At 45.0% G+C, this 15953-nt stretch overlaps 1 protein-coding gene across 2 annotated transcripts in view; it reads right to left on the bottom strand.

The window, feature by feature from the left end:
• Positions 1–15953, bottom strand: part of SCAPER (S-phase cyclin A associated protein in the ER) — a 2262878-nt gene that overhangs the window by 1609495 nt on the left and 637430 nt on the right. For both annotated transcript variants that reach the window (XM_069222023.1, XM_069222024.1), the window contains exon 11: positions 424–654. In XM_069222023.1, the coding sequence (XP_069078124.1) occupies positions 424–654 (231 nt within the window). The remainder of the gene's footprint in view (positions 1–423; positions 655–15953) is intronic.

Here is a 15953-nt window from a genome sequence, read left to right as displayed (position 1 = left end):
ATATTATTCAACTTAGCTGTATTCCTAAACAAGCCACTGTTACTTACAGATACCATTCCTTTTAATTGATTACTTGGTGCAATGCACATTTTGATACCGCATCCATAACATTTAAAAGGCAATAAACTTGACCTCATGATTTCTTTACTTTGACCCTATCATTTCGACCAACATGTACCTGACAATTACATTATCCCTTACATGGACCATTTTACTTTCACACTAACCCATGCATTAAAAATAATGCTATCATGAATCTAACATAAACCTGATCTTAGCCCCAATGATAACATGTTTTTCTTTTTTAAATATGTGATCTATACTAAACATAACTATATGTAAAATTTTTAACATTTCAAAATCACAGTCAACAGCGCATCACAACATGGGTAAATATTTAAAATGACTATCAAGAGATCTTACCAAGCGTGCACCACTTGCACTTGAAAGATCCGAGGGGTCCATTTCGCTTAGGAGATGTACATTGAGTGCCAGATCCTTATCCTCATGACAGGATGAAAAGAATGACTCTACCTCTACACTTCTGGTTGTAGAGACAGGATCTATGAGAACCACTGGGATTTCAGAGCTTGGCAGGGTAGCAATTTCTTTCAAGGAGAGCCCAAAGCCGCCAGGTGAATGCGGTGCTATAAACTGAGATAAAATTTTAAAAAATGGTCAAAGATGACACATAACCAAGCATCTGATTTTGCAGTGAATTTTGTAATTTAGCAAATGTGAATTTACAATATTAGTTACAAACTCCCATACCCACCCCTCCATCTGCTGCATCACATCATCCTCTCTATTACTTTTTCTCTGAAGCATTTTACTCTTACCCACTATGGTACGTTGTTTAGTTGGCTGGCTCAGGCGAAATGCATGCATGCATTCATATACAAGATTATTTCCAGTTACCTAGAATTTATAAAGGCAATGCAGACCTAGCTGGTCCCAAAATTTATTTAAGCTGTGATAGTATTTAGTTACAAGATGGGTTAATATTCAAGCAATCCCACCAGATATGGCAGAAGTCCCCCACCAACCCACATACCTTTCAGCAGGTATCAGGCATATCTGGGTAGATCTTTTTGAGTTTCACAGGGAACAAGTACCAATTGAGCCCCATAGACCGATTAAACCTAGGTATATCTTGATAGAGCACATTCCATTGTTTGTCGCTAATGTTGGTATCTGCTATATGATCCCAGAAAGTTAGGTGGTGGGGTTTGGGGGAGTGGCTCGCTATCAGCAATAATGTATACAAAGCAGAGATACAACAACTGGACATTCCCGCATGTTGCACAAATTGCTCCATTGGTAACAGGTCTCTAGTGGCTGCCAGGCGTATGTGGGGTTGTGTCGCCCAGTGTTTCAACTGTGCATAATGTATGCTCTGCAGCACTGCCACATGAATTTTGTTATTAACATGTGAAGATCTGTAAAAAAAAAATAATAATAACCCTAGTACGATCTACTGGAAGTCCCCGATACAGATTTAGGATGTGTGGAAGGCCCATCATCTTGATCGAGTTTATATGCCCTATCCAAGTGAGATACATGGAGGCCCACCATCTGAATTCAGACTTTACAATAGTGGGGGGTAGTTCACCTTATATAATGTCTCTACTTTAGAAGTAAGCTTAACCCCCAGGTACATGCCTCTCTTGTAGCCCATTAGAAGAGAACCTGGGATGCGAGGGTCTCCATTTCCAGCAAGGGGATTGTTTGATTGAGAAGAAAGGACTTTTGGCTATTAACTCTGAATCCTGACACTGCCTCGTATTCCCTAAGCCCCCCTTTGAATGGCTGGTTATTGAAGTGGGGTGAGAGCAAGCAATACATCGTCCACAATTAAGGAGATGTTATGTTCTTCCGAGCCAAAGGGTGTTGGGATTTGCCCTGACCTTAACTGCCAATACAGGGAGTGCAGAATTATTAGGCAAATGAGTATTTTGACCACATCATCCTCTTTATGCATGTTGTCTTACTCCAAGCTGTATAGGCTCGAAAGCCTACTACCAATTAAGCATATTAGGTGATGTGCATCTCTGTGATGAGAAGGGGTGTGGTCTAATGACATCAACACTCTATATCAGGTGTGCATAATTATTAGGCAACTTCCTTTCCTTTGGCAAAATGGGTCAAAAGAAGGACTTGACAGGCTCAGAAAAGTCAAAAATAGTGAGATATCTTGCAGAGGGATGCAGCACTCTTAAAATTGCAAAGCTTCTGAAGCGTGATCATCGAACAATCAAGCGTTTCATTCAAAATAGTCAACAGGGTCGCAAGAAGCGTGTGGAAAAACCAAGGCGCAAACTAACTGCCCATGAACTGAGAAAAGTCAAGCGTGCAGCTGCCACAATGCCACTTGCCACCAGTTTGGCCATATTTCAGAGCTGCAACATCACTGGAGTGCCCAAAAGCACAAGGTGTGCAATACTCAGAGACATGGCCAAGGTAAGAAAGGCTGAAAGACGACCACCACTGACCAAGACACACAAGCTGAAACGTCAAGACTGGGCCAAGAAATATCTCAAGACTGATTTTTCTAAGGTTTTATGGACTGATGAAATGAGAGTGAGTCTTGATGGGCCAGATGGATGGGCCCGTGGCTGGATTGGTAAAGGGCAGAGAGCTCCAGTCCGACTCAGACGCCAGCAAGGTGGAGGTGGAGTACTGGTTTGGGCTGGTATCATCAAAGATGAGCTTGTGGGGCCTTTTCGGGTTGAGGATGGAGTCAAGCTCAACTCCCAGTCCTACTGCCAGTTCCTGGAAGACACCTTCTTCAAGCAGTGGTACAGGAAGAAGTCTGCATCCTTCAAGAAAAACATGATTTTCATGCAGGACAATGCTCCATCACACGCGTCCAAGTACTCCACAGCGTGGCTGGCAAGAAAGGGTATAAAAGAAGGAAATCTAATGACATGGCCTCCTTGTTCACCTGATCTGAACCCCATTGAGAACCTGTGGTCCATCATCAAATGTGAGATTTACAAGGAGGGAAAACAGTACACCTCTCTGAACAGTGTCTGGGAGGCTGTGGTTGCTGCTGCACGCAATGTTGATGGTGAACAGATCAAAACACTGACAGAATCCATGGATGGCAGGCTTTTGATTGTCCTTGCAAAGAAAGGTGGCTATATTGGTCACTGATTTGTTTTTGTTTTGTTTTGTTTTTGAATGTCAGAAATGTATATTTGTGAATGTTGAGATGTTATATTGGTTTCACTGGTAATAATAAATAATTGAAATGGGTATATATATTTTTTTGTTAAGTTGCCTAATAATTATGCACAGTAATAGTCACCTGCACACACAGATATCCCCCTAACATAGCTAAAACTAAAAACAAACTAAAAACTACTTCCAAAAATATTCAGCTTTGATATTAATGAGTTTTTTGGGTTCATTGAGAACATGGTTGTTGTTCAATAATAAAATTAATCCTCAAAAATACAACTTGCCTAATAATTCTGCACTCCCTGTAGTTCTATACTAAGCACAAAAAGGGAAACAGAGGGCAACCTTGCCGCGTCTCGCTTGTCAGCACAAAAAACTCAGAAGCTGTAACACTGACAATGATCCGTGAGCTGGGGCAGGAGTATATGGCCAAGATCATAGTGATGAACCTCTCACCAAATCCAAACCAGTGCAGTGTGGCGACCAAAAACAACCAATCTACCTGGTTTAAAGCTTTCTCAGCATCTAGCACTAGCAAAACCGCAGGTATATTTTTCTAGGTCACCTTGTCAATTAAATGTATCACTTTACATAGGTTATCGTGGGTTTGGTACCCCTTTATAAATCCTGATTGGTCTGGATGAATTATTTCAAGCATAACATGGTCCAATCATGTGGCCAAGATTTTGGTGTACAATTTTGCATCCAGGTTGAGAAGAGCACAATTAAATAAGGCACTAAGTGAGATGCGAGATCAGATGGGGATTTGTGGACTTTTAACAAGTCAATGGCCTTTTGAACCTCTTCTCTATGGATGGGGCAATTCAAGTCTTCTACTATGTCTTGGTGTAGTTGCGGCAGATCCACTAGGTCCAGGTATGCCGCTTGGGCCTCCCACAGTAGGGGTTCAGCAGTATAGAGTTTTGCGTGAAAGTCACAGAACGACTGGGCCTTCCCCTCCTACAGGTAATGCACCACTCCCGCCTCATCTTTTATCTGGTCTCTATATTCCTGCTCCTGCTTTAGCCGTAATTGCCTCGCTAATAAAGGTGCTACCTTATTACCTTTTTTTTATAAGTGTTTTGTTTTAACAGCAGGAGTGTATATTTGGACCTATTAGCATATATCGCATGGAGTTTGCCCTTCAATGGGACACCTTTTCTTTGCAAAGTTAGAGAAGGTGTGGATTTGTGTGCCTTTTCTGCTAGAATTAACTCCCCTCCAGAGTCATTCCCTCGCTGTTATTTTTGCTGGTGTAGTGTAGACATTACTGAGATACATCTACACCTAATAACCACTTTAAATGCATCCCAAGTCGTGGCACAGGAGGTGTCCTTTGGGTCATTGAGTTAAAAAAAAAAAAAAAAAAGCTCCCTAATGGTCTTCCTGAGTTCATCTTGCAACGGTCTTATCACAAGTAAGGGCATTGGGGAAATACCATCCACAAAACTTGGACATTGGTGTCGGCCAGTCAAAAATGACCTCCAGGGGGGCATGGTCAGAAAGGAGGATAGAATTAATAGTTGCCATTGTAGTATTTGGTTGGAGGCACTGGCTGATAAAGGCATGATCTATCCTGAAGTAGGATATGTGCTTGTGGGAGAAAAACGTATAGTCCTTCACAGTGGGATGGAGTGTGTGCCAGGCATCTAAGATGCCCATTTGATGAAGTGAAGTTTTATGGAGTGTGAAAATATCCCACTAGATGACCTATGGGGATGTGTTGAATCTAGTGCAGGATCCCAAATGACATTGAAACCCTCAAATAGAAGTATGTTGCCTTCTTCGAAGCCCCCCAGTATCTACAGAACTGATTACTGTGCCCTGCTCCGCTACTCTGGTAATAGGCAGCCATGGTGATTAGGGGGCTCTTCTTAGCTGCACTTTATTTCACTGCCCCTTTTCCAAAGTAGATCACTTCGATCTGGCTGCAGGCTCGTACGGGGCGCCTCTCCTGCGGCCTCAGGGTTGTCTCTCACTCTTCACGGTTTGCAGTTACCCAGTGCTCCTACGCCCTCTATATTGTGACTGGGATGCGTTTTCTCTCTGTAACTGGGACTTTTCAGGTTTCAAGAGCTGCAACTAGTGTTTCCCCACATTCTACTGGTTCGCCTTTTCCCCACAGACTGCAATTACATGGGGGAAAGCATCAGATTATGCCTTCATCGCGGAGTAGTATGCAGAGCCACTGTGGATCACATCCACTCAGCTATGGTGGCAGGCCATGCCCTCCACAACTACTTAAAAATAAGTCTAAATCATGCTACTATAGGTGCAAAAACTAAACAAAAGCTAGCTCTTCTTATCTATTAACATTTTGCAAAGTTGGATATGAACTGTGTTGGATTTCTATATATCCTGAAAATAGAAAGGCAAATTGAGCTGCCCACTAGCAGCCAAACCTGTTACCATTAGGTTGAGGCACTGACGGCCAAAGCTATCTCATCAACACATGCAGAGCAGTCACCCATGAACATCAAGTGAATTGTGTAGACATCAATAACTGTATTTCCATGCTTCAAGGTAATGATAACCAATCCTATGCTCACCTTAGCTGGATGGTTTTAGATTAGCTTTGCTTTTATATAGCTCCACATAATATGAGTGCACATTAAGTAAAAACATCCTACTAAGAGAACTGCATTTTATAACAATGTGCATGTTTTCATTCACTTTTCTGGAAATTCTTTCCCTTTCTGGTGAGCTTAACAAGGTGTTTGACTCTCATACCTCCTATCTCTTTATTGGATACATCATTCCTCTCCCTGCACTTCACAATAGCACCAATAAACTGATAATACGTATGGTCTATGAGGTGTGTGCTATCAGTGAAAAAGAATGCTATTATAGCCCTCTCTGCTTTGTGGGAAAGCATAATCTCAGTTAAGTAGCCAGAGCTGGCTATGATGAAAAGTCAATAATCAAGGCTGATCTGTTTATTAAGAACTAGTATGACAAAGGCAATAGGCCTGACATATTGAAAAAAGCATATGCAAAAGACAAAAGCTGTTTAAAGTTGGATTCTTATTACACTATGTCACGACCTGTAGACAATTATTTTGTTGGACTCACACAGATCATCATACTAGGCAAAGTTTTGGGGTATGGTTACCCCTTCTAGCAATTCACTTAGGTAGAAGTTTTGCAACATGATAATTTTTGTAAGGCCCTTTTTGGAGGGTCATATATTGTTTTGGCAAATTGCATTTTGTATTAATTATGAATGAAAGCCTTGCGACAAAGCTGATGCTCAATGCATTAGGCATGAGTTGGTTATGGTGACTAGACAATGATAAAGGTGATAGCCTGATTGGTTCATTGTAATAGATTATGTCAGGCGCCAGATGACTGGTCTGTTTAGGCTGGACTGTTGATACTGGAGTAGGGTGAAGAGTGACTTGCATATGGCTGGGTCCAAACTGAGGTGGCACGTTGGACAACAAAAACAGTGGGTTGGAACGCTACCCCAAGCGATTGCCAGGGGTTGGACTAATTGCAAGCATTCCTCACATCACCCTTGTGTGTTTGTTGTTACACTCCAAGTGGAAAGGTTATGCCCAGATGTGTATACCGTGCTCAATGTGCTAGTGGATCAAAGCTACAGCTGACTGACGAGCCCCAATCAGGGCCAAACCGGTTTTGGGTTGCTTGTGTTTCAGTTCAGTGAAGGCCTAGCAGTTAGGGCTCGACTGTACCTATTGGAACAGGGTCAAGTATGAGTTGCTTATGGCTAGGTCCAAACTGAAGTGGCATGGTGGGCAAAAAAGTGATGGGTTAGAATGCTACCCCTAGCAACTGTCATTGATTAGATCTTTTGCAATTGGTCTTCCTATTACCTTCTGTGTGTTTCATTTCTATTCCACGCAAGAAGGTTTATTTGTCGAACAGCCAGGTTTTTAGGAGTTTCCGAAAAATCAGGTAATTGTCAGTGAGCCACATTGTATGGGAGAGTGTGTTTCATAGTTTGGCCCATTGTAGCCAAAGGAGCGCACACCACTTCTTGCTCTTCAAATTAATGGAACCGTAACCAAACAGGCATTGGTGGATCGAAGGGTTCTGGTTGGAGTGTAAGGTGAAATTAAATGTTGAAGAATAGAAGGGCCTTTATCTAGCAGTGCCCTATGTACAATGCAAAGGGTTTTAAATTTAACCAACTACTCAAACGGCAGCCAGTGGAGAGTAGCCAGAGCCTTCCGGGCTCAGCTGTGTCTGGGGACATTAGGCAAGACTCAGGGTGTGGCGTTTTGCACAACTTGGAGTATTTTGGTAACAGCTTTCAAAGCTTCAAGATATAGTGAGTTCCGATAGTCCAGGTGGGAAAGAATTAGTGTCTGGACTACCAGCCTACTTTAATTGAGGGTGAGCATGTAAGATTTTGCGCAGCATTCTAACAGCTGGTTGCGAGTTAGGTAGCTTGGATTTTCACAGATAAAGATTTGTCCACCCATACCCCAGACTCTCAATAACCATCTTGGGGCAGGTGATTTGCCTAGGTGATCTGGCCAACCTAGCCTCAGATGGGGTTAATGCTGTTGCCTATTACCATGATCACCGTTTTATTTCCATTTAATTTAAGGCAGGATTTTGCCATCCAACTTGCCACTCTCTCCAGAAACGGTCCTAATGAGGGAGATTGAGGATCGTGTCCAGGAGTAAGAGAGGACACCAGTTGGATGTCAATGGCATATGAAACTCTAGATATACCACAGAACACCACAAGGCCTGCAAGTGTGCATGCGTATAAGTTTAAAATTGTAGGGCTCACTGAAGAGCCCTAGGGTATGTCATACTTCGAAGGGACAGGATTTATCAAAGATCTGAAAAGTTCTGTCCTTCAAAAATGAGATCAGCCACTTTAAAGCAAGTCCTGCAACACCTACCCTGTTGGTTCTTCCATTGAGGCCATCAAGGTTCACCATGTCAAATGCTGCATTAAGGCAGGAGTATGATGTCAGCAGTACCTTCTCAATCGAGCAGCAATTTTGATTCCTCTGATACTGCCAGAAGGATGGTTTGTGTGCTGTATTTAGAGTTAAACCACATCTGGGTGGGTTGCAGAAGCTTATGTGTTTCTAGGAAATCTGAGAGATGCCGATTTACATGCTTCTCTAGTACTTTACTCAGTCAGGTGAGTAGAGTGATGGGTCTATAATTTCCTAGTCAGAGGGATTCCAAATAGGATTTTTTGAGGATGGTTTTTGCAAGGGAAAGATTTGCAAGGTCTAGCATAATCTGGAAAATAAATTCATTCTTTTGAGAGAATGTGCGGGGGAGCAGGGTCAAGTGGGGATCCTGATTTGACTTTGCTAAATAAACTTGCAAAGCTGTTCAGAGGGAGACTGGGAAAGTCTGTAAGACTGCTTTTCTCCCTTTCCTGATTATCATTAATTGGAAAGGGACTGGAGTCTCTGTCTGACTCATGGAGTGTTGAATAAATGTTTAGTGTAAAGCCTTAAGTGGCAAGGGTATGCCGAGACGTGGGTCCTGTACTCACTGTGCAACTGGAACCAAGATAGGAGGTACCCTGCCTCCCCAAATCCCCAAAGACATAACTTTTGTTCTGGAGATATTAGTTGTTAGACCTAGTATCCTTGACTTGGTTTCCCCCTTAACGTTTTACCTTCAACCCTCATATTCTGCTGACTTTGTTTCTGCTGGCTTTAGGACTCTGCACACTTTACCACTGCTAACCAGTGATAACGTCCTTGTGGTCCTCCTTAAAACATACTAGAATCAGCTTACACCCAATTAGCTTACTTAATTTACTTGTAGGTCCCTGGTAAAATGGCACTGTCCCCCGGGTAAATAAATTAAATGAAGCTAGTGGGCCTCCAGCATTGATTGTGCCACCACTTAAGTAGCCCTTTAAACAGGTCTCAGGCATGCCACTGCAGCCTGTTTGTCCAGTTTTAAACAGCCTTGTCAATGTAACCCTTTTGCCAGGCCCAAACCTTCCTTTTTAATACATATAAGTCACCACAAGTGTTAGCCCTGGAGGACAGGGTGCAGTGTATTTCAAAGGATGGACATGTAGTTTTTAGTTTTACATGCCCTGGTAGTGAAAAGCTCTTTACTTTTCACCACTGCAAGGCCCGCCTCTCCCATGGATAAGATTGGAGGTACCTTATTACATTTAATAAGTGATAATTTCCATACAGGTAACCAGTTAATGTTTGGTGTCTTTGGAACTGTCATGAAAAATACTCTCTCATGGTGAAGTCAGATTTTAAATTACAACTTTGAAAATGCCACTTATACAAAATTGGCATTTTACTGCCTTAGTCATTCAGTGCCTGCGGCCTGTCTCTGGGTCACATGACTGGGTGTAGCTGACAGTGGGGCTTTGCTCATTCCTCCTAGCCAGCCACACATAATAGAGAGCTTAGGTATGCCTGGAGGGGCCATCATTAGCAGGATGGAGCTGGGCATAGTCCTACTTACAGTTGAATGAATATATATTACCTAGTGGCGGCTGCCACTATTTAGTTATAGTTAGGACCTAGTTTCCCCACAAAGAGCCTTTTTTTGTTTTGCCTATAGCTTTGGCGCCGCTTGATGAATCTTCACAAATTTTTCAAAACTTATGTTTTGCTTAGTTCAGCTTCTGTCTTGAAAGTTTCAGGGCTATCCGTCAAGCTGGCCTGAGAAAAAGGGGGGTCCCAAAACGCATTTTCCCCATTTATTTTTCAATAGGAACTATAGACATGCACACAGCCCGAACTTCTGAATGAAATTACACCAAATTTGTCACAAAGCTAGATTCCCTTCTGCAGATTACTCTTTTTCTGGTTTGGTGGGAATCCGTTCAGTAGTTTCGGAGTAATTTAAGGCCCCAAAAAATATTTATAGGGATGCAGATCCTCCATGGATCAAACTGTCCCCGTGCTGATATCTGATTGGCTGCCAACACTTCAACAAGGAAGTGTTGGCAGACATCTTGGGGGTCAGCTTCAGCCGAGTCCCAGAAAAAAAGCCAAATAAAAAAGAAAGGGTTCCAGGGTAGCCCTGGTGCTGGGGTTTGGACCCTGCAAGGACCCCGCCAGGGCTATAAAAAAATAAAATTAAAATAAAAAATGTTTTTTTTTTTTTTTTTTAAGTGTCTTCCATGCTTTCTATTTGTTTTGTCCAAGGGAAGGTCAAGTCCCCAGGACTTTTGTGAAGAAATGTGTGTGTATCGGGGGGGTGGCTGGGGACCACCTACCTGCCCAGGACAAATATTAAATATGCGGGGGGCTCCATTTCCGCCCCTCCCGCTGTTGCCTCCCGGGGTGATCAATGTAATTAATGCGGGGGTGAGAGGGCAGGCTTCAAGTCCAGCCAGACTCGCTTCTCTTTCTTTTAAGTACAAATTACTTTTATTTTTAAAAATTGTAGAGAAACATCTCATTCTAAGTAAATCATACATCAAAGGCAAAAAACTTTCTCTCTCCCTCTCAATTTTAACCTCTCTCCGATTCTCTTTCAATTTCTTCCACACATTCACTCAGACACTTAAGCACCCACTCACAGACACTCAGACTCTCATAAACCCACTCACAGACCCACTGACACCCTTATGCACCCACTCAGACTCACGCATACACGGACAAACTCACTAAAACAATGATGTACGCACTCTCACACCCAGACAGACACTCGCACCCCCAAGTTACACCCTCTCACAACTATTCTCGCACCCAGAAATGCCAAAGGGCCATGTGCAGCATGGGGTTGGGTGTTTAGGGTGGGTTGGCTGCAGGCCAGGTCTTGCAGGCAACCTCTGCTGCACGTAAGGTTGGGTGATTATAAGGGGTTGGCCTTAGGTTCTGTATCAGTATATTCAGAACGTAACTATAACGTGTGTGTGTGTGTGTGTGTGTGTGTGTGCGTGTGCGCGTGTGCGTGCGCGTGTGTGTAGGAAAATGGCTCCTTGTTGCAGGTACCAACACCGCCCACCCACACTTTTTGCCGGATATTGATGCTGACTTGACTGAGAGTGCGCTGGGACCCTGTTAACCAGCCCCCAGCACCAGTGTTCTTTCATTAAAAATGTACCATTGTTTCCACAATTGGCACACCCCTGGCACAAAGATAAGTCCCTTGTAAAAGGTACCTGTGGTACCAAGGGCCCTGTGGCCAGTGAAGGTCCCTAAGGGTTGCAGCATGTGTTGTGCCATCCTAAGGGACCCCTCACCTAACACAAGCACACTTCCATTGCAGATTGTGTGTGTTAGTGGGGAGAAAAAGGCAAAGTCGACATGGCATCGCCCTCAGGATGCCATGCACACCAAATACTTCTGTGGCATAGGTAAGTCACCCCTCTAGCAAGCCTTAAAGCCCTAAGGCAGGGTGCACTATACCACAGGTAAGGGCATAACTGCATGAGCAATATGCCCCTACAGTGTCTAAGTCTATTCTTAGAGTAAGTACAGTGTGGCCATATTACGTATATGGTCTCGAAGTTTGTCAAAACGAACTCCACAGTTTCATAATGGCTACACTGAACACTGGGAAGTTTGGTATCAAACTTCTCAGAATAATAAACCCACACTGATGTCAGTGCTGGATTTATTAAAAAATGCACATAAAGGGCATCTTAAAGGTGACCCCTGTATTTTACCCAATCCATCAGTGCAGGACTGACTGGTCTGTGCCAGCCTGCTACTGAGAGACTAGTTTCTGCCCCCCTGGGGTGAGAGCCTTTGTGCTCTGAGGCCAGAAAAAAAGCCTGCATTGGGTGGAGGTGCTTCACACTTCCCCCCTGCAGGAACTGTAACACCTACCAGTGAGCCTCAAAGGCTCAGGCTTCGTGTTGCAATGCCCCAGTGCACTCCAGCTAGTGGAGATGCCCAGCCCCGGACCAAGCCCCCACTTTTGGCAGCAAGTCCGGGGAGATAATGAGAAACATAAGCATGAGTCTCCCCCTCAGCCAGGTCCACCTCTAAGGTGACCTGAGCAAAAGTGACCCCCTCCTTGGAAAATCCTCCGTCTTGTTTTGGAAGATGATTTAGCCCAATAGGGATAGGGATGTGCTCCCCTCCCCAAAGGGAGGAAGCACAAAGGAGAGTGTAGCCACCCTCAAGGACAGTAGCCATTGGCTACTGCCCTGTGACCCTAACACACCCCTAAATTCAGTATTTAGGGGAGACACTGAACCCAGGATTTTAGATTACTGACGACCTACAATGAAGGACTGCTTACCTGAAAGCCCAGCAGAGAAGGAAGACGACAACTGCTTTGGCCCCAGCCCTACCGGCCTGTCTCCAACTTCAAAGAACCTTCACCAGCGTTGCATCCTGCGGGCCCAGCGATCTCTGCAGACTCAGAAGACTGCCCTGCAACTACAAAGGACTAAGAAACTCCTGTGGACAGCAGACCTGTCCAACCAAGCTAGAAGAAACCATCTTTAGGGGGACTCTCACCTCACTCCAGAAGCATGAGTCCCCACCACTCTGCACCAGACGCCTCTGGTCCATGTCCAGAGAAACAAATGACACAGAGAGTATCCCCAGGCGATTCCGATGAAGTGTCCACCCTGGGCCAACCTCTCTGCACCTCCACGACGACGTCTGCAGAGGGAATCTCGAGGACCCCCTGACCGCGACTGCCCAGGATGAAGAAACCCGACGCCTGGAAGAAGCACTGCACCTGCAGCCCCCAGGACTGTGAAGAACCAACCACTGGTGCAGCAGTGACCAAGCAGACGGCCATTGTCCAGTCGGTGGCTGGCTCGAGAAGCCTCCATGCCCTGCCTGCAACGTCTGAGTAACTCCCGGGTCCCTCCATTGAAATCTATTACAAACCCGATGCCCTGTTTGCCCACTGCACCCGGCCGCCCCTGTGCTCCTGAGGGTGTGCTTTGTGTGCCTACTTGGGACCCTCCCAGTGCTCTACTAAACCCCTGTGGTCTGCTCCCCGAGGACGCAGGTACTTACATGCCAGCAGACTAGAACCAGAGCACCCCGTCTCTATAGGTGCCTATGTTATTTGGGCTCCACTTTGACCTCTGCACCTGACTCGCCCTGTGTTGCTGGTGCTGGGTGTTTGGGGTTGACTTGAACCCCGAACGGTGGGCTACCTATGTCCCAGAGACTTAACTTGTAAGGACGTCACTTACCACATTAACCTAACTGTACTTGCCTCCCCAGGAACAGTTGAATTTTTCTGTGTGTCCACTTTTAAAATAGCTTATTACCAATTTATGAAACACTGTGTACATTACTGTTTTGGTTCAAAATCCTAACTATACCTATGCAAAGTACCTTACATTTAATGAACTTACCTGCAATTTGAATCTTGCGGTTCTAAAATAAATTAAGAAAATAATATTTTTCTATATAAAAACCTATTGTCCTGGAGTTAAGTCATTGACTGTGTGTTCTCTTTTATTGCTTGAGCGTGTACAACAAATGCTTAACACTAACCTCTGATAAGCCTAACTGCTCGACCACTCTACCATAAATTGAGCATTAGTATTATCTATTATTGCCTCTGTCAAGCCTCTTGGAGAACCCCTGGACTCTGTGCACACTATGGCCCTCATTATGACCCTGTCGGTCGGTGGAGAAGAGGCGGTATTACCGCCAACAGGCTGGCGAAAAAAAAAAATGGAATTATGACCATGGCCGTTACCGCCATGGTCATCCGCCACTTCTCCGATTCGACCGCCAGGGACTTGGGTCTCCAGCCCGGCGGCCGTCACAAGACTTCATGGAGTTGGGAACCGCCATAAAATCCATGGCGGTAAGCACTATCAGTGCCAGGGAATTTCTTCCATGGCATTGATAGGGGTCTCCCCCACCCCCCTGGCACCCCCAAAGGTGGCAGGACCTCCCTCCCCACCCCTACCCCCAACATTGCTACACAGACACACACCGTACACGCATGCATACACCACCAACACACATACCCGCACACATACCAACAAACATGCCTACAGACACACACACATACACGCACACCCACATACATACACGCACACATCCATACAGACATACATAGACAGACACGCACACATTTCTGAACACACTACACCCCCCGCATGCATTCTGGCACTCATACACCCCCTCTACATACTCACACGCACACATCCATGCACGCACACAACACACACCTCCACCACCCTCCCCTAACGAACGATCAACTTACCTGGTCCGTTGATCTTCCGGAAGGAGACGGGATCCATGGGAGCTGCTCCGCCGCCAGCACCCGGTCACCAGAACACTGCCACGCCGAATCACGGAACGTGATTCGGTGGGCGGTGTTCTGATGACGGGGCGGTGGACGTGGAGCAACCTCCACTTCCCCGCCGACATGGCTGCTGGCGGCTCTCCGTCCGAAAAAGGACAGAGGGTTGCCAGCAGTCATAATTTGCTGAGTGGAAAACCGCCTGCACTGGCGGTCTTCAGCACGGCGGTCTTTCAAAAAGACCGCTGAGGTTGTAATGACCACCTATATCTAATTTTTGATATAGTATGTACAGAGCCAGCTTCATATATATATATATATATATATATATATATATATATATATATATCACATTTAAAAAAAACATTTTTTGACTGCCTATATCTTTGGTGTCATTTGACGGATCTTCACGAAATGTTCCCAAAAAAGAAAAAAAGTATGCTGTGATTCATGTTGAGCACGGAAAGTTTTGCAGTGTTCCGTCAAGCAGGGGCTGAGAACAAGGAGGGAGCAAAAAACGTGCATTTCCTATAATAATTCCCATAGAAGTTTTGAAAACGGCTACTCCCTGAACTGTTAGACAGAATTACACCAAACGTGGCTGAAGCGTACCTTTTGGTACGCAGATTACGCTTTTTGTTATTTGGTGTAAATCAGTTTAGAAGTTTAAGAGAAATTAAGGGAAATCTAAATTTCTATATCTACGGCGTGATTCCTCCTCTGTGACTTTGCAAATAGTACAATCTCGAGCAGGGATTTCCAGAGCTTTGATTGGCTCCCATCATTTCAAACAGGAAACTTCTGACTCGGCTTCAGCCTAGTCCTGAAAAAAAAAAAAAATGAAAAAAAAAGAAAAGGGGGCAGAGTAGGGACACCCTGAAACGTTAGCTCTGGTGCTGGGTCCCCGGAGGCACTTTTAGAAAAAAGGTTTGGCAAACATTCACGTCGTGGCAAATAGATTAAAAAAATAAAATAAAAAAAAAGGCCCGTCTTCAGCACTTGTTTTACTAAAGCCCTCCGGTAGGCCAAGCCCCAGAGGACATGTAAATATAAAGGGGGAGGGCGCATGGAGCCCCCCTCCTGTGCTTATTTATTACCCGGGGATCACCACCTTCCCACGGCCAACACTGAATCCCTCACGCCCCACAGCCCCAGTGACCGCTACCTCCCCAGGGCAAATAATGAATTACATGAGGGGGCTGGGAGCCGGCTGGGACCGTGGGAGTATTCAGGCTCCCCCAGTGGTCCCCAATGGTGGTGACTTGGTGCCCTGGAGGGCATCCAGGTGACATGGCCAGGCCCCGGGGGGGATGGGGTCGTCGGGGCAGAGATCAGCCTGGGGAGGGGGAACTATGCAGCACCTCTTCCCCAAAAAATTAAAATGTTTAGGCCAGGCTTAGGCAATGGGCCTGGGATCAGCCTGGGGAGGGGGGCCTGCGTGCACAGGGTTGGGTGATTATGAGGACTTGGCCAACCCCCTTCGCACACCGCCAAAGGTCCCCTAAACGCTGTTTCCCCTTGCATTTTTCGATAGGATTTTGATTTACACCAAATTTAGCAGAAAGGTAGCTCCTGGTTCAGAGAGCTCCCTTTTTGTTATGTGG

The sequence above is a fragment of the Pleurodeles waltl genome, chromosome 3_1 (genome assembly GCF_031143425.1).
Source record: "Pleurodeles waltl isolate 20211129_DDA chromosome 3_1, aPleWal1.hap1.20221129, whole genome shotgun sequence".
Classification (NCBI taxonomy): domain Eukaryota; kingdom Metazoa; phylum Chordata; class Amphibia; order Caudata; family Salamandridae; genus Pleurodeles; species Pleurodeles waltl.
The sequence above is the reverse complement of the archived record's forward strand: the minus strand, read 5'-3'. Positions and strand labels throughout refer to the sequence as shown.